Source organism: Oreochromis niloticus, linkage group LG11 (assembly GCF_001858045.2).
Source record: "Oreochromis niloticus isolate F11D_XX linkage group LG11, O_niloticus_UMD_NMBU, whole genome shotgun sequence".
In the NCBI taxonomy this organism is placed as follows: Eukaryota; Metazoa; Chordata; class Actinopteri; order Cichliformes; family Cichlidae; genus Oreochromis; species Oreochromis niloticus.
In genome coordinates, this window is record NC_031976.2 from 20,180,433 (window position 1) to 20,207,754 (window position 27,322).

General features: G+C 39.0%; 3 protein-coding genes across 6 annotated transcripts; all 3 read right to left on the reverse strand.

The window, feature by feature from the left end:
* Positions 1-231: 231 nt before the first annotated feature.
* On the reverse strand, positions 232-12,986 carry msh5 (mutS homolog 5). Of its 4 annotated transcripts, none has more exons than XM_003450944.5 (26): positions 12,859-12,971; positions 12,104-12,211; positions 11,871-11,994; positions 11,638-11,718; positions 10,490-10,543; positions 10,269-10,390; positions 10,056-10,165; positions 9,737-9,772; positions 8,707-8,789; positions 8,584-8,629; positions 7,977-8,115; positions 7,807-7,869; positions 7,592-7,720; positions 7,431-7,503; positions 7,237-7,346; positions 5,949-6,029; positions 5,755-5,842; positions 5,569-5,636; positions 4,904-5,022; positions 4,667-4,793; positions 3,495-3,644; positions 3,181-3,255; positions 1,177-1,323; positions 838-975; positions 692-765; positions 232-614 (listed from the first exon to the last, which is right to left on the reverse strand). In XM_003450944.5, exons 2-26 carry the CDS (start codon positions 12,197-12,199, stop codon positions 494-496), a joined length of 2,454 nt encoding a protein of 817 aa, XP_003450992.1. In that variant the 5' UTR covers positions 12,200-12,211; positions 12,859-12,971; the 3' UTR covers positions 232-493. The 4 variants fall into 4 exon arrangements, with proteins under 4 accessions (XP_003450992.1, XP_005472776.1, XP_025767466.1 ...); XM_005472719.4 differs by having other exon boundaries at positions 7,219-7,346; XM_025911681.1 differs by lacking the exon at positions 12,859-12,971 and having other exon boundaries at positions 7,219-7,346; positions 12,104-12,748.
* A 1,351-nt stretch (positions 12,987-14,337) lies between these two features.
* LOC100697437 (SPRY domain-containing SOCS box protein 1) lies at positions 14,338-17,927 on the reverse strand. Its single transcript, XM_003450945.5, has 3 exons — positions 17,473-17,927; positions 14,870-15,660; positions 14,338-14,773 (listed from the first exon to the last, which is right to left on the reverse strand). The coding sequence occupies exons 2-3, from the start codon at positions 15,618-15,620 to the stop codon at positions 14,643-14,645; spliced, it is 882 nt and encodes a 293-aa protein (XP_003450993.1). The 5' UTR covers positions 15,621-15,660; positions 17,473-17,927; the 3' UTR covers positions 14,338-14,642.
* Positions 17,928-20,540: 2,613 nt separating this feature from the next.
* LOC106098650 (DLA class II histocompatibility antigen, DR-1 beta chain) lies at positions 20,541-23,216 on the reverse strand. Its single transcript, XM_025911499.1, has 5 exons — positions 23,120-23,216; positions 22,688-22,948; positions 21,987-22,268; positions 21,760-21,870; positions 20,541-21,506 (listed from the first exon to the last, which is right to left on the reverse strand). Exons 1-5 carry the CDS (start codon positions 23,175-23,177, stop codon positions 21,493-21,495), a joined length of 726 nt encoding a protein of 241 aa, XP_025767284.1. The 5' UTR covers positions 23,178-23,216; the 3' UTR covers positions 20,541-21,492.
* Positions 23,217-27,322: the final 4,106 nt, after the last annotated feature.

Here is a 27,322-nt window from a genome sequence, read left to right on the forward strand (position 1 = left end):
GACACGCCCTTCTGCAACTCAGCGAGCAAACTTTCCATCTGCGCACTGATGTATATCACAGTGGCTCTAACTACCTGGTTTACTGAAGAATCAGCATCATCATAATAAAGTAGAACTTGTTTATTATTTATTACAGACTGTGTGAAGTGATGCTGAAAGGACTTCAACCATATGGTGAAGAAAAACCGCCAGATTTACAGAACTTTTTTATGAATGACTAAGAAGACGTTGGATGGTTATAGCATAAAAGATCATTTATTATATATTACAGAAACCCTTTTTGGCGTTACAGTTCATATTTTTTAAGTGTGAATATGGTACTTAAACATAAAAAACTGTGCTGCTTTTTTGTTTTGTTTTGGGGTTTTTTTGCAGTGTTTCTTGCAATAAAGGTTGTGTCACTATGTATTTTGCCCCGGCGTTCTTCCAACACCAACCCAAAACATTTACGAATGAATGAACGGAAGCGTGTTTGCAGCAAAGCCTGAAGCATTCAGCTGCGGTTCAATAGATCTCCAGCAGAGGGCAGGAGCTCTTCCTTCAAGAACCTCTGCACATCCAAATCTTTGTCCTCCAGGTTCAAGCTAAGGAACTTCTCCACAACAAACTGGCACCTGTTGCCCACAAACAGAAACATTTCACACACTGCTTTTAACTGTGTGTAACTTTGTGTTGCTTAAGTTTAGCAAACCTCTTTGTCTCTTCTTCCAAGGATGCTTTTTCAGTGCGTTTAATGGGCCTTCCTGCCCTGTACAGCTCAGACACCTTAACAAACACAAAAATCAGTCAGTCTGTCAGCCTATTTCTGTATGTGTGCGTGTGTGTGTGTGTGTTTACCTCCACTGCTCTCTGTACAAGGGAAGTTGGCAGGCCCGCCAGTGTAGCAATGTTGGCAGCATAGCTGGACTGGCAGATCCCTTCCTTTAGTTGGTACAAAAACACCAACTCATCTCCGTCCACTGCTGTCTCTAGGGTCTAACACACACAAACACACATACCAGACGCACACATACACCCAAATTATTAGTCATACTTGTGAAATGGGGTAAAACAAATCTTATTACCTAATTGGTCATTTGGATGTTTCCGTTGTAAACATTTTTCTGTAGCAATTTAGTTTACCATTTTTAAACTTTACAGAAGTTTTTTTTAATCACTCTCAAAGTTTCTCAGTACCAGAAGAGACAGCAGGGCCGAGGATGGTAACAAACTCAGCTGCACCACACTGTGGAAGTTAGTAGCCACCAGAACGTGAGGAACATCCCCCAGGGCCTTCCCCAGCCAGTAAGAGATCGATGCAGCCAGCAAGGACAGTCCGTCCACCTGCACAGCGACAACTAGGATTTAATAATATTTTTAGTGATAGTGGGATGCTGTCAGGAAAAAAACGGGACCTCAGTTTTAAATTTGTGGATGTAAATAGTCCACCCACCAGATGCCCTCCTTGCTCTTTGTTCAAGGTGTTAGTAAAAAATGTCAGTTTACCTAATGCTAATCTCTTTTACTGCTTTTAATCATCCAACCATATTAAATATCGTACAGGTACACCTGTTCATCTACTTGTTAATGCAAATATGTAATCAGCCAATCACATGTAGACATGGTCAAGAAGACCTGCTGAAATTCAAACTGAGTATCAGAATGAGGAAGACAGGTGATTAGTCTGAAATGGTCTGAAAATGAAAAATTAACATATAGCTGTCCTGTATGTTAACATTAAACTGAGGCTACAATTCACACAGGCTCACCGAAGTTGGACAACTGAAAATTTGAAAATTCTCTGGTGTGATGAGTCTCGGTTTCTCCTGCAGCATTTGGAAAGTAAGGTCAGAAGCATAAATAACATAAAAGCATGAATCCATTCTGCCTTGTATCAGTGGTTCAGGCTGCTGCTGGAGGTGTAATTGTATGGGGGATTATTTACTGGCACGCTTTGAGCTCCTTGATACCAACTGACATTAAAATGCCACAGTCTACTTGAATATACTAACAATGTTCAACAGAGCCAGAGATTAATAATAACAACTAATAATTAAATGCAGATAGAGAGTGAAAAACCATGACTCGAATGTATTTCTCTATGATTCCAGTGCACCCATAGGAAATTCATATCATGGATGTACAACTGAAAGATGTGCAGGAATGTATTTATTGGTGCACACAGGAATGTTTATATCCATGTTTGGATACCTGAAACAATTACAAAGCAGTAAAGTAACCGCAGTAGCAGATAAGATCAGCAGATGTAGATCTGTTCACTGGAAATTCTGTCTTTTTCCAACCATGTGCAGCAAAAAGACAAAAGTACACTGGGAAAGTCAGGCATCACCCAGTCTTTGCATGCATGTTATCAGGAGGGAGACTTCAGTTTCTTTTTTCTGATTTTTTGAAAAGTTTTTGGCCAAACCAGAGAAAGAACCATGGTTACAAAACTGACAAATCCAGCAGTTTCATAGTGACATTAGCTATATTCAAGATAATAGTCAATATTTCCTCTTTTTAAATTCACATTTCTGTGTGTGTAGCTGTCCAGTGCCCCTCTGTGGTGTTTATTAGTTAGTGTGCAGCAAAGTTAGAGCAGTGAAAGTGAACGGAGACAGAAAAGCTTAACGATCCACTGAAGCTCATTACAAAGCTCTGAGGCAACTGAGGGGAGCTGCAGATTTAGTCCATTATAGTGACTAATACTTCAAATTATCAAATTGTTTTCACATTGTAATAATAAAATTTTTTATTATACACACATGTTAACTGGATTAAGATGGAAGTTATCCTACACTGATATTTTGCTCGTTCTTTCTGTTGGTTTCTGCCTCTCACACCTGTTTACTCTCTAGAACATAACTGGAGTTTCTCATCCCTCCTCAGTACAACATGGTACACAGAGATGGATTAAAATGCTTTGTGTGTATAAGTATGTGTGTATGTATGCACATACAAAGTTTCAAAACTGCCCGTAGAAGGTGCAAAATAACACTTCTAAGTCTGTAGGTCCACACAGCTGCTGCTATTTTCTTGCTAATAGGTGACACATGTTTGGCTGAACCCAGAGTCTGTTTGTGCTGCAGCTCTAAACTTGTGACTGGTTTCAGGTGTGTAACATTAATGACATAGTGTTTCCCCTTTTACGCTTGTGCATATGTGTTCAATTCACGAAGTGCTGGGACAGTCTGTTCTTACTGTGTTAGTTCCTTTTCCGAATTCATCGATGAGGACTAGCGAGTTGCCAGTACTGCTGTTAAGAGCCTGTGCCATCTAGAGAAAAGAGATGCAAACTGTTAGACTACACTTTGCGTTTTATTGGTTGTGTGTGTGTGTGTGTCTCATTGCTGTAGGCAGTGGTTGCTTAAAAAAATTGACAGGTGGAGAGTGGGAGTGGAGCATGAGAAGAGCAGTGATGAAAGTTCATATATTTCATTTGTACACCTACACACACACAGTGGGAGCTGCTTGTGATCATGAAATTTCTGTGTTTTTGTGTGTGCATGAGATACCTGGTTGAGGTCTATCATGAAGGTGCTAAGGCCCACAGACACGGACTCTCTGCTCTGCATGCACGTAAAGATCCCGTCCACTAGACCAATCTCTGCCTCCTTTGCAGGCACGTCTGAGCCAATCAGAGCCATGAACACAATCAGACCCACCTGCCAAAATCAAAACAGAAAGCAGGTTAAGTTAAGTGTTAAGTTTCAAAAACTGAGGTGTCTCTTTGTTATTATGGAAATCTAAATATTTTTCTGATGAGGTTGTAAATTTCGGAGCGATGCCTGATTAAATAACTAATAAAGTAAAAATAGTGTGGAACGGAAATAGATAAATGTTGTGGATCTTTTCTAAAGTGCAAATGCAGCTGCTGAGACAAAAAGGCAAATTATGTGCAATAATGCTGATTATTTTTTTGTCTTTTGAATGTCATCTTTTTTGGCTATTTGGCTCATAGAAGCTCGTCACTTGGGATCACACAAGAAGAACAAAATAAAATTCAGGTTAGTTCAATTCATTTTTATTTATATAGTTCCAAATCACAACAACATTTGCCTCAAGGGGCTTTTTATTGTAAGGTAAAAGAGAAAAAACCCCAGCAGTCAGATGATCCCTGTGAGCAAGCACTTGGTGACAGTGGAAAGGAAAAACTCCCTTTTAACAGGAAGAAATATCTGGCAGCACCAGGGTCAGGGAGGGGAAGCTATCATTTGCAACTAGTTGTGGGTAAGGGGAGGGAGACATGCGCAAACAGCCCTAAAACCACCAAAAAATAGGCGCCTGAGATATTTGACCTCTCATCCAAAAAGCTCCTTCAGCTGTTGGCAAGTCCCAAGTTTTCAAGACCTTGTGGTGTTGTCACCTTTGAGTTCATCCTGAGAGTCTCTGACTCACCTTCTGACCACAACAACTCACATAATGACAGAGTGGTTCCACGATCAGGATGACTTCCAAAGTCAGGCGGTTAAGACTACCATGACTTGGATGAGAATGTACACAGAACATCAGCCGGTAAAGAGATAGCTGACTTAGGCAAGAACACAGTGGTGTACAGACACGTTAAAAGTGTTGGTGATGCAGCAGCTGACACAAAAAATGAGTAAGTTGATTATTCTGTATGTTTTTGAAATGATTAGTATTAGTATTAGATTTCTTTGTACTTGTCATAAACAGACAGCCCTACCTGTTTGAGGTAGATGCTCTTTCCGGATGAGTTGGGTCCGGTGATTATTTTGACTCTGCCCTCAGACTCAGAGCTGTGGAAGGAGTTGGCCACAAACACAGGAGAGCACAGCTCCAACAGTGGGTGCCTGGACAAAAACAAGCCCCCCCAAAACAAACAAACAAAAAAACAGTAAATACAAAAAAGTACACCCTTGTACCGCAGTAACAATTTTTCCTCTTGTGTGTCAGCGCTTGCCTGCCCTGTGTGATCGTTATCTTCCTGTTGCTGGCTAGCTTGGGCGAGGTGTAATTGTACTCCTGGGAGGCGCTGCTCATCGCCATCAGACAGTCTAGCTCAGCAGCGAGATCAAGAACCTATAGAATGTAAAGATTAAACGCCTTTAATATCCTGAACAGAAGAGCTGTTAGAATCCAACAGACCTTCCTTCCTACCTACAGTCTTCTCTGTCGATATAGTCAACAAAGATGTAGTCAACAAAGAAGCAGACTGTGTTACTCCTCTTTATTGAACTCAGTATTTCTTTTAAATTATTTCTTTTAAATCTTTTAAGTTGCAATATTATTAAAAGTTTTTAGGGTTACATTTTGACCACAAATACATTTTTTCTCTATGTTCATTGTTCCCTCAAAAATAATATTGTTTAGAATAGCTGCAGTCACATAGTGCAGCACTCATACATCAATAGACAAGTATCACAGCAGTTAAAAAATAACTTGTAATGGGATCAGAGTCTGTTTCATAATCAAAGTAAACAACTCAATCCAACCAGAGGAAGCACACAGTTAATCACAACAAAACCCACCTACACACATCAAAAGCATCACTTTGATGCCAGCAATCTTTTAAACAGAGTGGGAGTCATGTGTTAAACCCTGGAATCTGCAGTGATGAACACGAACCTTAAAGAGGGAATCGCTCCTTTCAAGGACTGCGCTCTGCAAATGTGCCATGACTGCCATCTCCATGTCTGACAAACAGGAGGTTTGTGATCAAGGTAGTATCTTGAGAATTGCACAGTTTTTCCCTCATAAAAATGTCAGAAACACGCCTGTGATGTGACTGTTTTGTGGGTGAAAGTAAAAGACCTCTAATGTCGCAGTGCAAGTCTCCGAGGAACTCGTTGAGCTCCCTGGTTCTCTGGCTGCGGTAGTGGAGCCGGTTGTCTGAAAGAAACTAGCCCACACACAGACATATAGAAAAAAACATATATTGTATATATGGAATAAACACCACAGAAGTGTGTAAACAATGTAATCGTTAGATACAATCATGAACATACCAAAAAATCAAGTCCCTCCATCTCAAAATCCTTTTTCTCTACCATATTAGGCAGTCGAGGCACAGACAGCAAGAATCCAATCTGTACAGAGAGTTTCACACATAAAAGGTACTAAGATATATACGGATGGTCCAGAGTAACAATCTCTTCAATATCTGATCATCAATAAATCAAAGAAATACTGCAGTATACAGTGCTGTGAAAGAGCATCTGCCCCTTTCTTGATTTCTTAGGGGTTTTTTCCCCATATTTTTCACAGTTACATGTTTCAGATCATCAGACAAATTTTAATATTAGACAAAGTTAATGTCAATAAATACAAAATTAGACCTGCTGACTAAAGAAATCACTAAAATAGAATGTGTTTGACAAAGTGAAGTAGGCTAAAAGATCTCATAAAGCAACACACCACACCAAAATCTAAAGAAACAGCTGAGAAACAAAGTCATTGATGTCTATCTGTCTGGAAAGGGTTACAAAGCGATTTCTAAGGCTTTAGGACTCCTGTGAACCAGTGAGAGGCATTAACCACAAATTAAGAGTGCTAAACCTTTCTAGGAGTGGCCGCCCTACCAAAATTACTTCAAGAGCGCATCAACGACTCTTCCAGGATGTCACAAAAGAACCCAGAACAACATCTACTCACTTGCCTCAGTTACATTCATGATTCAACACAAAGGCTCATCTCACATTTGTCAGAAAACATCTTGATAATCCCAGAGACTTTTGGAAAAATATTCTGTGGACTGACGAGAAAAAAAGCGAACTTTTTAGAAGTTTTTAGTCCCGTTACATCTAGGGTGAAACTAAAACAGTATTTCAGTAAAAGAAAACATCAGACCAAGAGTCGAACATGTTGGTAGTAGTGTAATGGTGCTTTGCAAAAACCCTCCAATGTGACTGAATTAACATAATTTAGCAAAGAAGAGTTGGCCAAAATTACCCCACAGTGATGTGAAAGACTCACTGTCAGTTAATGCAACCATTTGAATTCAGTTCTTGCTGTCAAGGGCGCCACAACCAGTTATTAGATTTAGGGGGCAATTACTTTTTCACAGAGCCTGGTAGGTTTGTTCCTTTAATAAATGAAAGCATCATTTTAAAATTGTGTTATGCATTTACTGTTTATCTTTGTCTAACACTAAAATTTGTTTAATCATCTGAAATAAGAAGTCAGGAAGGGGGAAATACTTTTTTGAAATACTGCAGACAGATGAGTTTGTAAAAAAAAAATAAAAAAAATAAAAAATTGAGAAAGCATTGTGTGTGCCAGAATTAAATCTTGGACCACAGGGATGTAGATGACACAGCAGGATGGGATTCGAGCATCCAGGTGTTCAAGTTCTCTTCTGGCAACATCCGTCAGGAAGTCAGACAGCCCCATCATCCTCCTCTTCTCTGGAAGAGGGAGAGTGTAATTATGGGTTTAGGTCAACAGTCATACAAAGTTCACATGGGCTTACACCTAAAACAGGTATTTACTCTCATCAATGGCAGGATCCACATTCGGTTTGACTGTGAAGCGGTTGTCTGCCAAGCTGGCTTCAAAATCCACCTACATCACACATCAGAAGTCTATTAACACTTAACAAAGGCGCCAAATGTGATTAAGACAATAGGTGTGATTTTATGGAGGAACTCACAACTCTGCTGATGAGGGAGGTGATATAGTTGAGATCATCAGAGAACCCTTCACTGATATCACGAAACAGCTGAATGGACTGAGGCAGGTGACGCGCTGTGTCCCTGATACACACTGCACTGTACACCGTCTGACAAACACACACTTTGTTGAACATTTAACAGAACCTGTCACATGGAAAAGGTGTGCTTAGTAAAACTGTCCTGTAGCTCCAACCTTGTAGAGGCTCTGCCAGTCAGTAACTTTGGTGAGAGAGAGAGTCATCCGCCTTAGAAGAGTCTACAGCACACAGACACAAACTGGATTTAGGTAGTTGTCATATCAGTGGTTAGGTGATGAATCTGTAGGTAAGGGTGTAATTAAGTGAGAAATGATAGACAGGTTACAGGTATGTTTCTGATGTTGCGTAGCGATGACTGCAGGGTTCTCAGGGAGTCTGAGTTCTGAGGAGACGTGAAGAAACGTATCACTTCCTGCCTCCTTTTTAACACTTTCAGGTCCTGTGTAGGCTGCAGAAACCACTGACTGACAGAAGACACGATGCCACAGTAGTAGTACAAACAAGCAACCCTCAAGAAACCACAGTTTGTTGATGAAATGCAAAATTACCTGAAAATAGGGGTGTTTTACCATCAACATTCAATACTACAAAAATACAGCATTATTATACTAGTAAAAAAACAAACGGTGCATCTTGTCTATAAATAAAATCTGCTTTATACAAACTCAAATTTCATATCTTGCAGAACTTCAGCACTACGGTTTGTTTGTAAAAATACATGAAAGAAACTCGACTGTTTATTGTTTGTTGCTATGATAGTGTTTGTAACTGTGTAGGATTTTTTTCACAAATTTATTTGCTAATTAAATCATCTTTTTATTTGCTGCTAGGACATTTAATTTTGCTTATTATGCTGCAAGCCAAAACTACCTTTATATTATTCAAAGACGATCAATAACTTACTGTGTATGTGTGTAATTGTACTTTCTTACCGTAACAGTTTGGAGCCAAACTTGCACTTGCAGCGGTTCAGGATCCCTGTGACACACACACAATACTCGGTGTAAACACAACTGGATAAGAAAGAGTGATAATGCACTAACTACTATACATACCATAGAGACTGAGTCCCTCCTTTTCTCCTGAATGCAGCTTGTAGACTGATGGGTGGAGTTCTGATTTGAAGATCTGCAGAACACTGGAACAAACATAAAACCTGTCATTGTCCCGTTTTCTTGTAATGTTGTTGGTGAACTTTTATTTTACTGTTATTTCTTCTTGTATTTCCAAGAAGGAGTGTCCCCACTGTTGCCTCCCTTTGTCTTGTCTGTGTGTTTGCACATTTTTCTACCTTGTTTTCCACTTCCTTACTTATTTTGTTATTATGCTTCATTTTGATCGACTACTCTTCCTGTGTACCAATGTGCAATCAGCCTTTTGTGTATATTAGATTCACCAGCTACTTCATTAGTTATACTTTTCCCTTCAGATCTACCCTAATTCTTTGTGGCATAGATTTAAAAAAGTGCTGAAAACATTTCTTAGCGGTTTTGGTCCATATTGAGATGACAGCCTCACATAATTTCTGGAAATTTGTAAGCTACACATAATGTGATTATTCATTTTCATTACATCTCCAAGGTGCTCTACTGGATTGAGATATAGAGACTTTGGAGGCTATGTGAGTACAGTGTGAACTCATTGGGTGAACTCATTGAGGTTATAGTTCTATTGTGCGTGGTTTTTAATTCTTTATGCTTCAGTTTTTGACATTTGTTTCTGTGTCCTGTGTTTGTTTGTTTCCTCTCTTAATACCATGATAAAGCCCTTAGTGAGTTTCCATGTTTTGCTGAATTTGGATAAAATATATTCAAAACAACAAAAGTACCAACAAAAGATAAACAGTCACAACACAAAGCTGAAATTTCAAAAACTGTAAAACAATGTCAGAACAGATAAAGAACAGAACAGAAAAAGCAAAAGAAACTCCTAAAAGTTTCCTAAACAAGTAAACCTGATTTCAATTGAATTGAGCAGTTGCTTGGTAGGCTCAGTTGTTCTACAAGAAACAATTCATGAAAATTGTAGGAGATCAGTATTAGCTTTTAGGGGCCTATGTAGGACAAAGACAGTTTATACACTTACCTGTATGTGTCTGAGTCAATGTACACCATTCCTTTACTACAATGAGAAGAAAAAGAGAAGCAACATTTTTTATTCATGAATACTTCTGAATGGCGTTAGGCTGTTCTGGTTTGCTAGACAGGCAGGAAGGAGATGCACTTGTGCTATTAAAACACAGTTGGACAAATTCATGCTTCTGCAGCACGTCTGACCGACTAAAAACAGGCCAATGAAATTTCGCACTTCGCTGAAAAAATGGTTTCAGGGTTCTCATTATAATGTGTAATCACAGTTCTCTGTGTGTGCGTGTGTGTGAGTGCTACATTTATGCAAGTCTCACAGTGTGTAGGCGTGAAACTGCAGGATGGGTACTCCAACACTGCTGTCTTCCAACTCCACTCCCACTCTCCTCCTGTCCAGACATTTCAGCAGGGCACCCACTGCCCTCAGCTATCCCACAGATGTACACACACACACACACACGAAAATGATCATCTCCTGCAGAACCATGACTGATGGATAGGATAATGTTGTATGTAGACAGCTGGCTCACCATCAGGGACGAGTCAAAGGAGATACAGGAGGAGAGGTAGGACAGTTTGTCTCTCTCGGAAATGCAGGCGGGGAGGAAAGGCAGATGGGCAGAGAGCAACCTTTGCTTACTGACCTCCAGACCTTCAACATTGATACAAAATGAAGCTGGAAAACTGTGCAATTTCATGCTAGATTTCTTCTAAATGATTGCGGAAGAGAGTATTACAAGAATGTGTTTACCAAAGTCAACATATGGATACGTGACCACCTCTGGTCTGTAGTGTGGGTTTGAACCTGAGAAGCAACAGAGAAAAAATGTTGTCACTTTAGTGAACACAGTAAGGGCTACATAAAACATTACACTAATCAGTAGTTCAAAAATGTTGTGACTGGGAATTTTATGTCAACCAGACTTTATTATTAGAACTGTAAAGGTAATGAATTAAACTTACATTTTCTATTCTAAAAGCCATATTGCAGATTTATTTGATAAACTCACCACTAGGGTGAGCAGTGGGGCTACTAATTTGACTCAGGTCATTTAATCAAAAGGTTCACTTTAGACAGCTTTTGCTGTTAGATCTGAATCAATCCAATCACTTGGTTTTGTTTATATTTTTGCAAGCAGAAAATAGATGAATACTTTTTGTTTATCGGGAATAAGAAGTAATGAAAATCTGGGTTGCTGAAAACATTTTTGGGTTTTGTTCTGTTCACCATGATGACCTCTTTTTGAGAAGCAATTTCATCAGTGCGACTACATTAGCAGACTTCAAAGAGTCTGACTAACAGAGAGCAGGATAACATTTGTTGGGGATGGGGATCCATTCTTCTGTGGCGTAAACCACAGAAGAATGTAAAATAGCTGTTGTACTAGGTTGTGACTGTAAAAATATGTTATTAAAAATACCTTCCTCTTACAGAATATTCAAAAGATGACATGGAGGCTGTTTACCACAGATATGAATACAAGTGTGCTTTGAAAGTTTGGCTTGCCATTTGGGGTACTTTGGTTATGGCTGGCACTTATATAGCACTTTTTTACTTTATTTGAGCACTCAAAGTATTTTCTTAGTGCAAGCCTCACAACACTCACATTGTAATGGGTTCGGTGTCTTGCCCAAGGATACTTCGACATGCATACTTAAGGAGCCAGGGATCAAACCACGACCTTCCAATTAGTAGAGCCACAGCCACCCCGGGAACAGGATGTTTAAAAACTGCACCACTGACTTACCACACAGGCTGGTTTCAGTGTCAGACATACTTCAACCTCATTCCTCTGACCCAGACTACATGTACTACACCACGTCTAAAGGAAACTGTCTAAAAGGTCTTTCTGTTTTCCCTCTTTCATGGTAAGATAAGTATCATCTCCCAAAGCTCACCTAGCTGTTGCAAAAAGCGAGTCATGGAGCGCTCCTGCTTTGCACTGGTGATAATTACATGGGGACTAACCTCCTGAATGACTGCAAAACAAAGAAAAAAAGAGATTTTATGGCAACACAAGTGTTGTTTTAACACATACTGTAAGTCTCCCTGAGGGTTTTACAATTTACTATTGTGTGGAGATAAGTGTATCCATTCTACAATACCTGCCTCATACAGGTGCATTGCTTACCTCTGACCAGTAGGTGGAGCTCTTGGTTGTCAGGCGTGTCCGGCATGTAGTGTAAAGATGAGTCCTGACTGTCATAGAAGCAGAGACCCACCTGCCCATGCTGGACCAAAACACTCAGTAAAACCTGGAAAACAGACATGCAAACATGTAAGTTTGACTGCCCTCAAACTCTCATATAACTCCCATATAACATTAAATGAGTGCTGCTGGTGAATGTGAAAATCAGCGCTTACTGCAGGAGAGTCCTCCTCATCTTCTTCATCAAAACTAATGCCAGAAGGTCCAAAAACCACACCTCCTTCTCTGAGGTTATCCAGAACTGCTGCCATGAATAATTAATTCTACAAGGACAACTCAGATTAAAGTAATTTGGAGTCACCCGATAAATCCAATATTCATTATGTTTTATGTTTTTTCTTCTTCTCCTCTGTCTTTTCTGCCTCCTTAGGGAAATATGGAGCCATTTAACTGCTAAATGAGCCACTCTCATTAACAGGCTGTCCAAGGCTGTCTGCCTTGCACTTTAGTGCTGGGCAGGGAGTATAATGTGGGTTTTTAGAGCTTTTTCACTGAAAATAGCTTACTACTACTGATGCTTAAAGAACACCATGGCTTCTTAAAACAGCTAAACTGCAAGTCAGACAAAAATTATTTTTGGAAACTCGCTATGGGGTCCTTTAAAGATAAAAACAAAATATGGAATTGATATTACAGACATTATTATGATAATAATTGAAATTATTGTAGCTCCAGTTAGCTTATTGGGCTAACGATGTAAGCTAGCTCGTTTAAGTTAACTATAACTTACTTATATTCTTATTTAGAAACCGGCTATATAATTAAATTTCTGTTTTAGAGTACTGCCACTTCAATAAATGCCACGTCAATAAATATTTTATATAACTTGCAGAGTCCAGCTTATAACAGAAATGAGGCTGATAAAATAACTTTAACAAGCTTTAACAGTGCTTGTTTTCCACAAACTCACCTTCAAGTGCTCAAAGGCGCCTTCCCGGTTGCCATAACAACCACATTTCTCTCTCTCTCTCGCTATTAGTTCTGTACAATTAATCAGTTCAGAAAGCTCTTTCAACCTATGAAACGTTGTTTGGTTTTTTTCATTTAGCCCTTTGTTAAAAGTACAGTTTAGGGCGGTTCACATTTATTTATTTTGTTTTATCCCTCGAATTATAATCAAAGCTCATCTACTTGTTATGCTAGATGTGTGTCTAGCTATCTGTCTCTCTGTAGCATAGGTGTGTGGTGGTTGATGGTTGGAGTGTACAGCTGATGGTATTACTGCATACACTCCTGGTAGGACTCCAAACACGACATTCTTGTGTATTACGTCGATGGAGAGGAGGTGTCTGTATGATACTAAGGATTTAAAAATGTCCTGCATTCAAGCATCGATCAGCAGAATTAGCAAACTTCTAGTTGTTTGTCTGCCACCTGCAGAGTGAGCATCTGGTTCTTAGCAGGTGAGCAACAACACAACATATTACACTGTTTGATTATTTATTTAACAAAAACGAAGCCAAAATAAAGAAGTGTGTGAAAAAATAATTACAAAGCAGCCAGGTGACTGATTAACTGATCATCAGTAAGTGTGAGAGCGCTTAATTTTTTTGGCAGTTTCTTGGCCTGGATCATTACAGTGTGTGTTAACACAATGTCAAGGAGGAAAAACATCAGCAATCATCTTAAAGAAGTAACTGTGGGGCGGGTTATAAGGTAATTTCCAAACAATCTAAACTCCATTATTCTACAGTGAGGAAGATTATTCACAAATGGAAAACACTGAAAATAGTTGCCAATCGTCACAGGACTTGATGTCCCAGGAAATTAACCCCAAGATCAGATCAAAAAACCTGATTCAGATGCTGTGCTGGGACCTTAGGGGAGCTTGAGCTGTGATGCAATGCTGTAAGTTCCCAAATTCATCCAGAATGATGCGAGAGACTGATGAAGTAATATAGAAAACCGCTACTTCAAGTTATTGCTGCTAAAGGTGGTTTTATAAGCAATGGAATCGTGGGCTGTGCTTAGTTTTTCACACACTGCTTCTACATTGTGGTCTAGTTTTTGTTACGTAATGACGTGATATAAAATATTATGTGCTGTTGTTTTTAAAGTTGTATTTAAAATATATTAGAACCTGGTATGTCCTGATTGATAAAGCCTTAGAATTAAAGAGGATGTACTATTGCTAATGTAACAATATAACCTAAAGTACAACTACAAACAAATGTTTGGAAGCATGGGCATGTACCAGTATGCAGGAATAATATGAGTACACCTGTATATGAGACAAATGTAAATATATATCTATCCTGCCACTGTACTTGGCTTCTTATGCTGGTTGAAAACATTACATCAGTATTTTCATACAAATAATTTTATAATCCTTATTGGATGTAAGCTGTATTGTCAAAACCCTCTATACCTCTGCTAAGCCATCCTTGTGGTTTGTGAAAGGACAGGAAAAGTATAAAAATCACTTGTAACAGCTCATTTATTAGATGCACAAAAGAAGAAACCAGACCTGTACCAAACAGAACTGCCCCTAAATCCCCCAAATTTCTTTTAAAAAATATTACAAAACATCTATAAACATACACATTTGTAGTAAATAAGATAAAAATAATTATACTTGTGCATATAATGTAAGATTTACAGAATTTACATCAGTATTTCATAGAAAAGGGCATGGATCCTAGGTAAACTGCAGTAACTGACAAAAGTATCCATCTTGTCCGTTTGCATGGAAGATTAATGACTGGGAGCCAGACAGCGCTGGAGAAAAGGGGGTAGAGGCAAATTGTCCGTATGTTTTAACCTCTTCTGTCCTAAATTCTGACGAATCGACAGTACGCATAAAGCCATGAGGGTTGGAGGATCTCCTGAGAACAAGCCAGAAACAACATAGTTTAGTATAAGGCTGTGTTTTATCTTTATATTTCTTCGTACAAAGACAAATAAATAAATGAGGCACTCACGTGTAGAACCATTCAGGTAGCGCAGTCGAATGCAGGCTCCTCCTCTCACACTGCTCACTGCTGGGAACAGCTCCACATCTCGAGGGAGGTCCTTAAAAGCTACGCCAAGGAAGCTGCCATTGACAACAAACCCCAGAGTCCCGGCATCGGCATCCAGAACCAGCAGGACACGCTCAGGAATGAGGAGAGGTGTTTGTGCCATCTTTGCGTTTGATGAAGACGAGGACTGTGACTTTGAATCACCTGCCACCTCAGAGTGACTCCTCCTCCTACTCCCATTTTCTGGGTAAAGCTTCAGAGTTTGTCCACCATGCCAGAGCTGATTGGTTTTGAGCTCCCATCCCCAGGACTGTGAGTCTGCCCCCACCAGCACATTGTACCCTGAAGACTGCAGGGGACAGTCCTGCCTCGAAATGCCCACAACGGCATGAGTCCCTCTGTGTTCAGGCCTCCACACCACCTCCCAGACATGAAGCCCACTCTTCACTCCTATCTCCGCCCTCACGCCATCGCTGCTAAGCTCAGCGGGTGAGCGGGTCGCTTCCTGTTTGCAGGGGGACAGCTGGAAGTGAAGAGAGCGGTGGACTGTGCTCCAATGTGAATGACTGTCTCCTGGGGAAACTGGAGGGGAGTTCAGCGTAACCGCAAGGCGAGAGGAGGTTGGGACAGCCAGTGGGAGGAACGCTGATGACGAAAAGGGAGGCCTGTTGGCTGTCCTGCTGTAAAACCAACGTGACAGACTCAGACCCATCAGTGCAAATGGCAGGGTCACTCCTATGTGTTGAGGTGAACTATGGAGAACAACAAAAAAAACAAAGTGCGACTTAATATTAAACCTTAGATATGCAGTCATTAGAGAAAGAAAGTTTGAAAAACTAATTGGATGCTTAATGCTTCCATAGAAATTAAGAGTGTAAGTAGCAGCCAGGTCCTGCTCATCAAATGTACTTAATTAATTGATCATCACCAAGCATGAGCACTTCTATAAAAGCAAAAGTTTTGCAGTTTGCTGGTCGGGAGCATTCACAGTGTGGAGGTTAAAAACCCTCATTCAGACTCAGAAGTCAGGCAGGATTAAACAAATAATGAGCCTTAGTCCATGAAACAAAGTCCAAAAGGCAAGGCAAAGCAAAAAGTCAATCCACATAAACATCACAAGCGAACAAAAATGACATCTAAAACAGGCAGGTAACACACTGGTACGGTTAACAGATATTACCACAAGGACTGAAATCAAACCCAAAGACAAGGACTGACAATGAAAGACAATGAGACAGGAGTAAGATAAAGCAGATGAATAACTCACAATAAAATATGATAAAAAATTGAATCACTAACAGAATCAAAGACTTGACAAGTACAGGATGACACAAGAAAGGCGAACATTTTTCTGTTGTTGAAAATGTCAACTGCGAAAATAAAGCTGGATGGACAGAGGAGTACAAGTCCAAAGCAGTTTGGCATGAAAATATACAAATAGTTCAAATGTGTCCTTAAGTACCGTACGGTCCTTGAGTATAGGTCTAAGTGCAAAGGTGTCGTATATTTAGAACTCATAACATTACTCAGTGAGAAATGCCTCCATCAAGGGTGGGTCTATTTAACTTAAAAACCATGAAATATGTGGTAAACGTAATTATTTCAGACACACAGTGTTCTCAGTTTGCAGCAGGATAAAAGGAGGAGGTGGTTTGATATGAGAACATATAATCCAGAAAATAACAAAGTTCTGACCCCCTGGATAGTGTTGTTTGGTTTTTAGAAATATTTTTGCTAACTAATCCTGAGTTTCAGTTACACAGCTGAGAAGATTGCTTAAGTTTATCCTACAACAGCGATGCATATATGTGTTAGAAAACCTGCCAAATCACATCTGAGCTGTGATAAATAAAAAAGAATTGAATTTATCTTCGAAGCGTAGAGATAACCCTGCACAACGCACACCAATAACATCGCTGTTGTGATAAATTTAGTGTTTCTATCATGAATTTCTCTGTTTTAATCTACTTTCCTGGTAACTTTGTATAGGGAATTGGAACATTGGTGTAGCAGGGGATACTAGGAAGCTGTATTTCAACATTATACGCTTGGATTTCTTGTTGGAAATTATTTGATAATTATTTATGACAGTTACAGTTTTTATATGTAAATATAGTATTTAAACACATTTAAATAGCTTAAAGCATATTTTTAGTAATAATGAAACAAATACAATGTTGAGTAACAGACAAAGGTGGCCAATTAAACGTGATTTTTTTTTTTAAAAAAGGGTTTTTTTTGCATAAAAATTGCTGAAATTCCAAACATAATACAAATGCTCTATAATAAAATTCACCAGAATTGAGGAGATTGGGTTTAGATGCACAAACTTTTGGGGGAAGGATCCTCAAACCTCTTCATGATACCCCCCCCCCCCCTATAAAGCCAAACCTACTCCCGTGTATTTATTTAACACCACCTGTTCAGGTGGAGCAGAACAAAGTGAACTAGAAGAATACAGTATTTATTTATTTATTTTTTTAAAAGAAAAAGAAAAAAAAGACAAAGTCTCCATCGAGCTACCGTAAGCAAACTGTGTAGATAGGGACTTCTATCAGCCTTACCCGCTGGTGTGGCTCCTTCTCTGGTGCTCATGAGCAGACTGCCTTCACGAACCCTCCGCCTGGTTCCCTATCTGAGCTTATAAGAGGCTCCTGCGTCTTATCGCCGCTCGGTAACGTAACCGCTCCGGTGTTTTGGTGATGCTTCTCGGCTCGACCTCCGGAACGGGAACAGCACAGTCCATCACTGCAGTCTGACGCCTGCAGAGATGCAGTGACAAGGACGAGAGAGCCGTGACGCTGTTTGTTGTTTATCTGCAGCCCTCATCACTTTCAGTCTTTATTTCTCCCTCCACTCATTTTTTTTTATCGCGTCCGGTAGTGGATGTAAACATAAATGGCGAAACACAGGAAGAGAATCAGACTCGGGCTTTTGATCAACAAGAAGAGAAAAATAAAATAAAACCCGAAGCGGCTCATCGTTTCACAGAGCGCAGGCGCATTAGGGGACTGTGGGTCCTGAAGCCCTCTGCGCAGTCTTACAGACATGTGACGCACTAGAGCGCACTTTGGACAGAAGTTTCAAGCAAATAAAGATATATACTGATATATACTGCGTTCACAAACAACAGATTATAGATATATACTGCGTTTAGAGACAACACTCCTGACACTAAGATAGGATATTTATTTATCACAGGGCTATGAAACTCCTCTGTTACAGCAGTTAGATTAGCTATACAGTACTTAAATTAGCAGAATATTTTGTAACTCATTAGAATACAATGCAATACTACATGTTTCATATTTAATTAAAGTTGGTGTGTTTTTGTGTGTCTGTGTGTAAGAATGAGTTGTGTGGTTATGTGGATGTGCATTATGTGGATACGTGTGACTCTATTCAGTCCAAACAGAGAGAACAAATAACTAAATAAATAAGGGTGTGGGGTTAAAATAAACCGTTAACATGTGAGAACAGTTGATTCTTCGATGGACAGATGTGTTGCCCTCAGGCTGTTGTGATATTTGATACCACAAGTTACTACATGTGAAAAATGTGAACATGTGCCTGTGATTATCCGTGATCGATAACAGTTTGTTCAGTGATCAGCCAATCACAGAGCGGACTTTCCTGATCCGTTTATTAAGTCTGTTGGGTCTATCAGCTCTGACGCTGCTTCCCCAGCAGACCACAGTAAAGTACACGCACTCACCACAACTGAGGAACAGAAAATCTCATAAAACATTTTGTTGCTCATATCAAAGATCTCAGCTTAATTATGAGATAAAGCCTGCTCATCCCCTGTGTCGGTCTTCCAGTTTAGCCTCTTTGGACTACCACCAATAAATATTTGTTTTACTGATGTTTTTAATACTTGTTTTATGAATTTTTTTGTGAAATTAATTTTTTAGAGATTAATAATATAAAATTTGCTGCAAGACAGTGACCATTATTCCAGTAAATTGAAATAATAATGAATTAAAAATGTATAAAAGACAAAGTATTCACATTGATATTTTGATTTATTGATTAGCATTCAAATATCTCAGTAAATACAGAATAAAGATTACCACAAAGCAAGAAAGCACGAGACAAGGCTAATCAAAAGGTATTGGCTGAAGCATATTACGCCAACCCTTTTAACAAAAGATCTTTTAGGATGCAGCTCCTGTACACAGGGCTCGAAGCAAAGAATAAAACAAAGCAAAGCAAAAAAAACAAAAAACCAACAAACAAACAAAAATCAAAACAAAACAAAACAAAAACAAAACAAAACAAAAAAAACCCACACATGCTCCCATTTGTTGGCCTTTAGGAATATGATTCTAGCTGGGAATCTCTGAAAGCAAGCTGGTCCTCCCTGATGTATTTATAACCCTAAAACCCTGCAGACCACATTAACGCAGTAATTCAATTCTGGCTTATTTATATAGCGCCAAATCACAACAGTCGCTTCAAGGTGCTTTATATTGTAAGGTAAAGGCCGTTCAGTATTCTGGAGAAAACCTCAACAATCAAATGACACCCTACCAGCAAGCAATTTGTGATGGCAGGAAGGAAAAGCTCTCTTTTTGTCAAGATGCGCTTTGTGGCAGGCAGGAGTAGGACCCAAACCCAGGACTCATAACACAGAGGGATAAAGAAAAGATTTTATTTGCTGTAAAATCCAAACACTAAATAGAAGGAAACTAAAACCTAAAACTGGAAACTAGGAATTACAAGGAATCCGAGAAGCACAGAGGAAACACAGCAATGTGGGACAACACAACAACAAGCAGAGGATGACAGAGGACATAAATACACAGAAGACAGTTAGAGGATGGGAAACAGGAGGGATCACAGCTGGAAGTAATCAGACACAATGAGACACAGAGGAAGAAAAACTGAACACACTGAACAACAACACAGCTGTCCCCCCACACAGCTGTCCCCCCACACCCCCAACACAGCTGTCCCAAACTGTCAACATGGCAACACACTGAACACAGGACGGGAGACTGTCAAAATAAAAAAGCAAACACAGAGAGGGTGAAAAGGATGACGAACTGGGGAGATAAAGTAGATAAAGAAGATTAATCAGACTTCTCGCAGATTTCTCTAAATTCAGCTTTTAAACCTGTGGGAATGTCGATATATGAATTGAGAGAGAAAAATGAGCACAGATAACTCAGCAGAGTTCTGTTTATGAAAACCTGCTTTAAAGTATTTTTCAGTATCCAAAACCATTAAACCAATGTCTTTAACACAGCTGATTTTATTGTAGAGACATTATATGTGTCGGCTATGATGACACAAAATCAGGACACTTCAGTAATTTGACTTTAATATTCATGAACATTTGATATTGAGATTTTACTGATTTCTGCTGCTCACCTGACTTCATAAATACTCACAGCCACAGAGTTGGTCGTCTTCTAGTGGTCTGTAGCCCTGCTCTGTTATTTCAATTCATTTTTTATTGTATTCTGTGGAGTTCTTGGCTGAATACATCCTCAAATAAACAACAACACATGGCATATCACACCAAGTCATTATTTAATGAACAAAAACTAAGCCAAAACCAAATACATAGCAAGTACAAAAGCTTATAAAGAAGAACTTCTAGCAGTAATGGTTTTCTGTGTGACAAAGATAGCCTCACATTTGACTCAAAAAGTAGCCAGTTAGCATATTTGTTTGCAAGAGAAGTATATGAGTTATAAGTATGAGCTTAGAGAAAGGCTGTTCTTACAGCGTCTCATTGTAACCTGTATAAACTCAATGTCAGCATTCATAACAGACACACCGCTTCTTTATAGCTTACCTTAAATTTAATCTGGAGCTCATTATTTTTGCTTTTATTCGTTAGATGGCACATGCTAACAGGGTTCGTCCTGTTTGGTGACATGTCCAGCTGGTGTTATCATGACGTGGCATAATTTTTACAACTTGTCAGAATGACTGAATGTAGAAAAATATATAAATATTTAAATTTGTAGTCACTATCATTTCATCTAAGTGAAAATGGTTGCAGACTTTCAATACAGCGACGTCACTGACAAGAACATTTACAGCACAGGGAAATCTACATAAATTAATGAAATATATAAATATAATATGAATGCAAATATAAAAGTTCAACTTGCCTTTTTTAATTTATAGTGATGGTTCATAAAAGTCACAACTGTTAACTTTTCCCTGAAACTTCACCTCACTCGTTTAACACTAGTGTAAGCCACAGCATATGAGATTATGAATAACAATAACAACAAGTCACAAACTTCATCTGTTTTCTTCCTGAATATTTTTTAACTGACCAACTTCAGTGGCCAAAGTAAGGACATCTTTTATTAACTCACAAATTCACAATGTTCAGTCATTAAAATTATTAAAAAAAAAAATATATATCATAAATAATTTTATGCATTTCAATCTGAGTGTAAAAGTCTGATTTAATCTCCATCCTTCCATCGCTTAACTACTTCAGAGTGGTGGTGGGGCTGGAGCCCAGGTGTCACGGGGTGAGAGGTAGGGTACCTGGAGAGGTCACCAGCCTGTTGCAGGGCATTTAATCCACCTTAAACCTCATTTTTTCCATTATTTCAGTCAGATAGGCCTGTAGAATAAATAAAAATCAACAGAGTTGAAATTTGTTCATTTTAGATTGCAGACATTTTCTGTTAATATGTTAAGACGTTAAAGTAAAACTGCAGCTGCTACGGTAACCGCGACAGAGTTATAAGTGGGAATAATGACTGTTAGAGTAAAATGGGGAATAATCAGCACACTGCTTACATTAACTAATGCAATTACCCAGGTTACAGTTTCAGATTTTGTCGTTCGAGGTTATTTTTGGTGATGTGTCTCACCTGTGGTCTTCCTCTTGTAGAAAATTACTCCAATAATTGGAAACACCAAACCCAGCAGCAGCCCTGCTGCACCAACAGCAATCTTATTCTTCCCTGCTTCAGTTATTGGCACTAAAAACACATTTATCATTGTGTTAGATGTGCACACTTATTTAATATGTCTTATACTAGAAGGATAACACCAATATGAGGTCTACTGATAAACCTTCCTCCAATCACTCTCTTACCCCAGTCAATAACCTTGGGCTCTGTGAGACTGGCATGCTCCACCACGCAGCTGATTTTCTCTCCAGGTTTCGATGAAATCTCGATGTAGGAGTGAATCTGGTAGAGCCAGTTTCCGTTGGGTAGTTCATCAGTGGACGTCACATTAGATGTTGCCTCCTTTCCATCCCTCAGCCACGTCAGTTTGATTTGTTTGGGATAAAAGTTGTACGCGCTGCACATGAACAAGCCTGGATGTTTGCTGTCTGCTGACTCAACTAACCTCAGCCTGACACTGGGCTTCACTGGAGGAAAGAACAGACAGAACTATTTAATATAAAATGAAATATCGTCAGTTAATACACTGATACTGGACCAATAACACTAAGTTTCTGTAATTATTTAGATTACAGTCAGACATTTGTAACAGTGGAACAGATGAAGAGTTTCAGGAGCTGCATTTTGCCGTGTATGTTGTCCTGATTCTAAAAAAAAACCATTGCAGGTGTTTCTACAATGATACATGAATGCTTTTCACTAAGGAAATGATCTGAACACTTCTTTCAGCACACTTGATGAACAGATTCCTGCAATCATTTGCTCATAAAGTTCTAAAAACGTTTCCAGAAAAGCCGCTCTAAAGAACCAAGTTGTTTCTAAAGAGAGCCCAGAGTGAGCAGGCTGCTGAACCCTAAAACATCATTAGAGTTTCATCTGTGCTCACCTGGTCTTGAAAGAATGTCCAACACGAGTGGGATGTTAGTTCTGCACTTCTCTTTGTTCTTTTTCTCATGTTCCAGGAAACCTTTGTTTTTGTTGAGATTATCTGCAATTTCTTTAGTTTTCTCTGTGTAGCCGACATATTTCCCCAAAGAGCTGTTGTACTGACCCAGAAGCATCTTATTCAAGTAGACTTGTGCCAGATAAACAACATCATCTTTAGAAGTAAACAGGCAACGAACCACACCGTAACCAAAGTAAGCATCTGTAACACAAAGCCAACAATTAGCCGATGTGGAAATGCTCATGTTTTTTATCTTCTCACACACAACTAAAGCTCCAGTTTAAGGTTTGCTTGTATTTTTATTTCTCTAATGATATTATTGTTGTATTGTTGTAACACAAACAATACAGTTTTTATATTAAAGTTACTTACCCGCTGTTGAAAATATCAAGAGCACATGTGGTAGTATCAAAAAGTTGTGAGTGTGCATGGTGACGAACACGAAATCACGAATGAAAGTAGCAATCAATCTGATCTTCTCGCATAAGGAAGTGAATCTGCAGCTTGAGTAACAATAAACTTTTTAAAGAGTAGGCGTGGTGCTCTGTGTATGTATGTGGTGTGATTTATTTTCACCCTAACTGCTGGATTTGTGCAGACTGTAAAAACTTATGTAAAATTTCACCTGAAGCTGGTTTAAACTGTTTTTTAAACCACATACAGGAAGGCCATAAAAGTTTCATATCCAAGCAGTGGTGCCTTTATCATGGAAAGAAAAAAGAAGGTTTTTGTAAATGATAAAAGAAAAAACTGTGCTTGAGATGAATTAGTATTCAAAATTTACTTCATTTCTCTGCTATGACAATTTATTACAGTGCAAACAAGGAATTTAGTTCCAAAATCAGAACTCTAGCATATCGTGTTATGTATTTCAAGTTGGAGTAAATTCCTAGCAGTAACGCCCTCTTTCAGTTTAAAATAACTTGGTCCTCAGCAGCAACAACAATATGTGACAAATTACACAGTGTCATTATTTATTTAACAAACATTAAGCCAAAATGTAGACGTGTATGGAAAACTAAACAAAAGTACACACAGCGGCTCAATAGTTTGCAGAACCAACTTTAAGAGGAACAACCTGTATGACTATACGTCTCTGACATCGTCGTGGAGGAATTTTGGCCCATTCATCCTTGCAATGTTGCTCCAGTTCAGAGGTTTGCGGCTGTTCGCTTATGCACAGCTTTCCTAATGTCTCGCCACAGTATTTCATAATCTTTCTCACTGCACAATGATGGACTTCAGATTGTTTTGAAATGATCTTATAATCCTTCCCAGGCTGACGAGCAGCAGCCATTGCTTCTCTAAGATCACTGGTGATGTTTTTTCTTCTTCGGATTGTATTCACACACACCTGAATGCTCGAGACCGAAAAACTGTCAAAACCTCAGATTTTATGGAGGTGCTCACACTTGCTCATGATTACTGGATCAAGTATATTTGATTATCAGCACCTGGCTGCTGCTTTGTTGAATTATTTGTTTAATTAACCATGAAGAAAAATTACTGCTGCAGGTCTGATGTTTGTATCTTAATACTGCGCAGCTAATTGTGTTTATTTGTGAGAGTTTTATGCATATAATAGATTGATTATTATTATTGATTAGTTTTTCTTTTAAGTCCTTTGACAATTAAAAAGATACCTGCAATATTGTCATTACTGACAAAAGTAAAAACTTTTTTTTTAAATTTTTGTTTTATTCATAAGACTAAATATTTACCCCAGAGTCTTGTTTGGGGTGTCTCCAGTGCTCCGCGGTGCAGCTGTAAATGTCGCCCTCGCTCAGGCTAAATGTCAGAGTTGAGAACTGGTGGAAGATTTGATCTTTATTGGGAACATACCGACTGAACGACACCCTCTCAGACACTGGATGGCCGTTTTTGGTTTAGCTGAAATTGATGGAAGGTGGGTAGAAATGATTCACAAAGCAGATCAGGCTATTTTCAACCCCCAGCTCAACTTCTTCAGCAAGGCAGAGGATGCTCTCAGGGGGGTCTGTGGTGGGTTTAAAAACAACTAAGATCCATCATATCTTACCAGTTATGTTACACCAAAGATAAATGAAGTAAACATAGCAGTAAAACTCATGTACCTTTTTCCTCTGGTAGATTTTTCTGCTTTACTCTATGGTGTTCTCAGATCTCCAGATATTTGACTTGGGTTAATCATAAGATATGTGGGCACTGTGTATACAACCCCGTGTCTTTCATAATCAACATAAAAAAAGCTCTTTAGCGTTGAATTTACTTAACCTATATCATTGTCAAAACAGGTCACTATTGCAACTGAGAAAAAAACCTAAATAATAAATGTATACATTTATGTCAATAGAAAATTAAACAAACAAGGCAGTTCTGTTTAATTCTCGGGTATTTGGTTGTCTAGAGAAACATCAAAAGACGCCCATTGAAAGGTGAAATTTGAAAGGTGAAGAGTGTCAGACACTAATTCTTCGTTTGTGAGAAGGCGCAGAAACTGTTGGGCCTTAGGACTATGACCACAGGACGCTTCATGTGTGAGCTGCAAGTGGCCATTGTCAGAAAATTCCACACTTGTCCAATTCAAGGTCACACATTTAATCTCTGTGAGGTCAATGAAAATAACAGACTCATCACACCTTACTTTCTAGGTTCCTTCCTGTAACTGAGACATTCTGAATTTGTCAGTAATTACATAAACAGTTCTTGCATCATCAGCCAGAAATATGAGAAATTAGACAAGGTTATGCGGTAATACACCAAATTCCTCAGTTTTTACCACAGTTTTAGTCCAAAACTTTCTAACTTCCTTATAGCATTTGTAACACGTGTGATAAGAATGACTACACACAAGTAGCATAAACCCAAAAAGCAGAAGTTGGTGTGTCAGGACCAAGGTGTCGCAATCACAGCTGCAGGGTTCGCACGTCCCTGTGGATTTACTTTGGTAGCGAAAGAAGTTACATCCAGTCCTTCGCACTAAAATGCACAACATACTTTGAAACATTCCATTCTCATAAACATCTGCAAAGAAGATTTGAATCACTGTTTACCAAACTGCACTGTTTACCTCATAGTTTCTGGCTTCTTCTTTTCTGCCTTTGCTGGCATGTTACTGAGTTTGTTTTAACAACAACACATTAAATGCTTTGACAAGTCTCTTTTTAAAGTTTACTTCATTAAAACCACTTAGTGGAGGAATTTAAGTTGTTCGGGTTTAACCAGATTGGTTTTTAAAGAGTCTGATGATAAGCTAAAGCAAAAAAACTAACTGGGCCTACATAAGTAATATCAATATGAAGATTGGTAATCAAGGTTTCTTAGCAGAATATTATATAGCATCACACTGCCTCTGCAGGCCCAAAAGGCCAAAAGGCATCCTCGCAGGTACCTTACTGGTTGGTCTGTCTGGTAATATTTTGGTTGTAAGGTTGTACATATTTTTGCAACATGACTCTCTTACTGCGGTGTTATTGAACAGCATTCTGTCAGATTTAATTCAGCGAGAGATAAACGATAACTAGAAAAACTAACATCCGTTTAAATATAAGGTTAGTTTTTAGCACTTGGATGATTCCTTTGCAGTCAATAAAGGCCTGAAGTCTAGTCATTTGAGATGCTCATCCAGGCCTTTACTGTAGCTGTTTTCAGTGTTGCTTGCCTGGGGGTCTCTCTGCCTTAAGTCTTGTCTTCAAAAACTAAAATTCTTCTGCAATTATACAGAATTTCCTGGAGGAACCCACCCGAGGGATTAATAGAGTTTTATCTGATCTAATCTAAAAGGCATGCTCTGTTGGGTTGAGATCAGATGACTGAATTGATGAAGCTGTCTTTCCTGCAGTCTGAGAGCAATGGGCTCTGTTAAAATAGTATGGTGCTGTGAGGTCTGTAAAGTTACACAATGTGTAACAAGCGGGAACCACTAGATGTCAGCAGATAGCTGTCAGTTCTGCTTTCTTACCCACCCCATTTCAAGTACATTACCCTAACTACAGTGGCCAATGTAGGACAAACATGTTTCAGTCAGACAAGAGAGATCAAAAACACAAAATTTAGAATGCCCCACACAACAGCTGCAGCTGACCAACGTATTTCCACTACTGTTTAAAAAAAATAAACAAATGCAATCAAGTAATGGTCAGTTAAATAGTTTTCAGTACTTTATGTTTTGATCCCAGAGTCACTTCAAAAACTCTGGCCACCTACCATCTGTAGTGAGTGTATTCAGATATGAAAGTGACTCTGGACCAGATTCGCCCCAGAGCTTTTTCGCTATCTCTGAAAGGCTGTCAGTTCACTGTTTATCTCAGTTGTCAGTGCCAGGTGAGAAGCATCCACCTGGCATTTACAGTACAGCACAGAAACAGCTTTAGTGAAGGTTACAAATGATCTTCTTATGGCGCTCTGACAGTGGACTCATCTCTGTGCTTGTCCTGCTAGACCATAATATTCTATTAGAGCGATTAGAGCATGCTGTAGGTATTACAAGTACTGCGCTGCGTTGTATCATATCTAATACACTCCAGTTTATTAATGTAAATGGAGAGTCCTCTTCACACACTGAGGTTAATTATGGAGTTCCACAGGGTTCCGTGC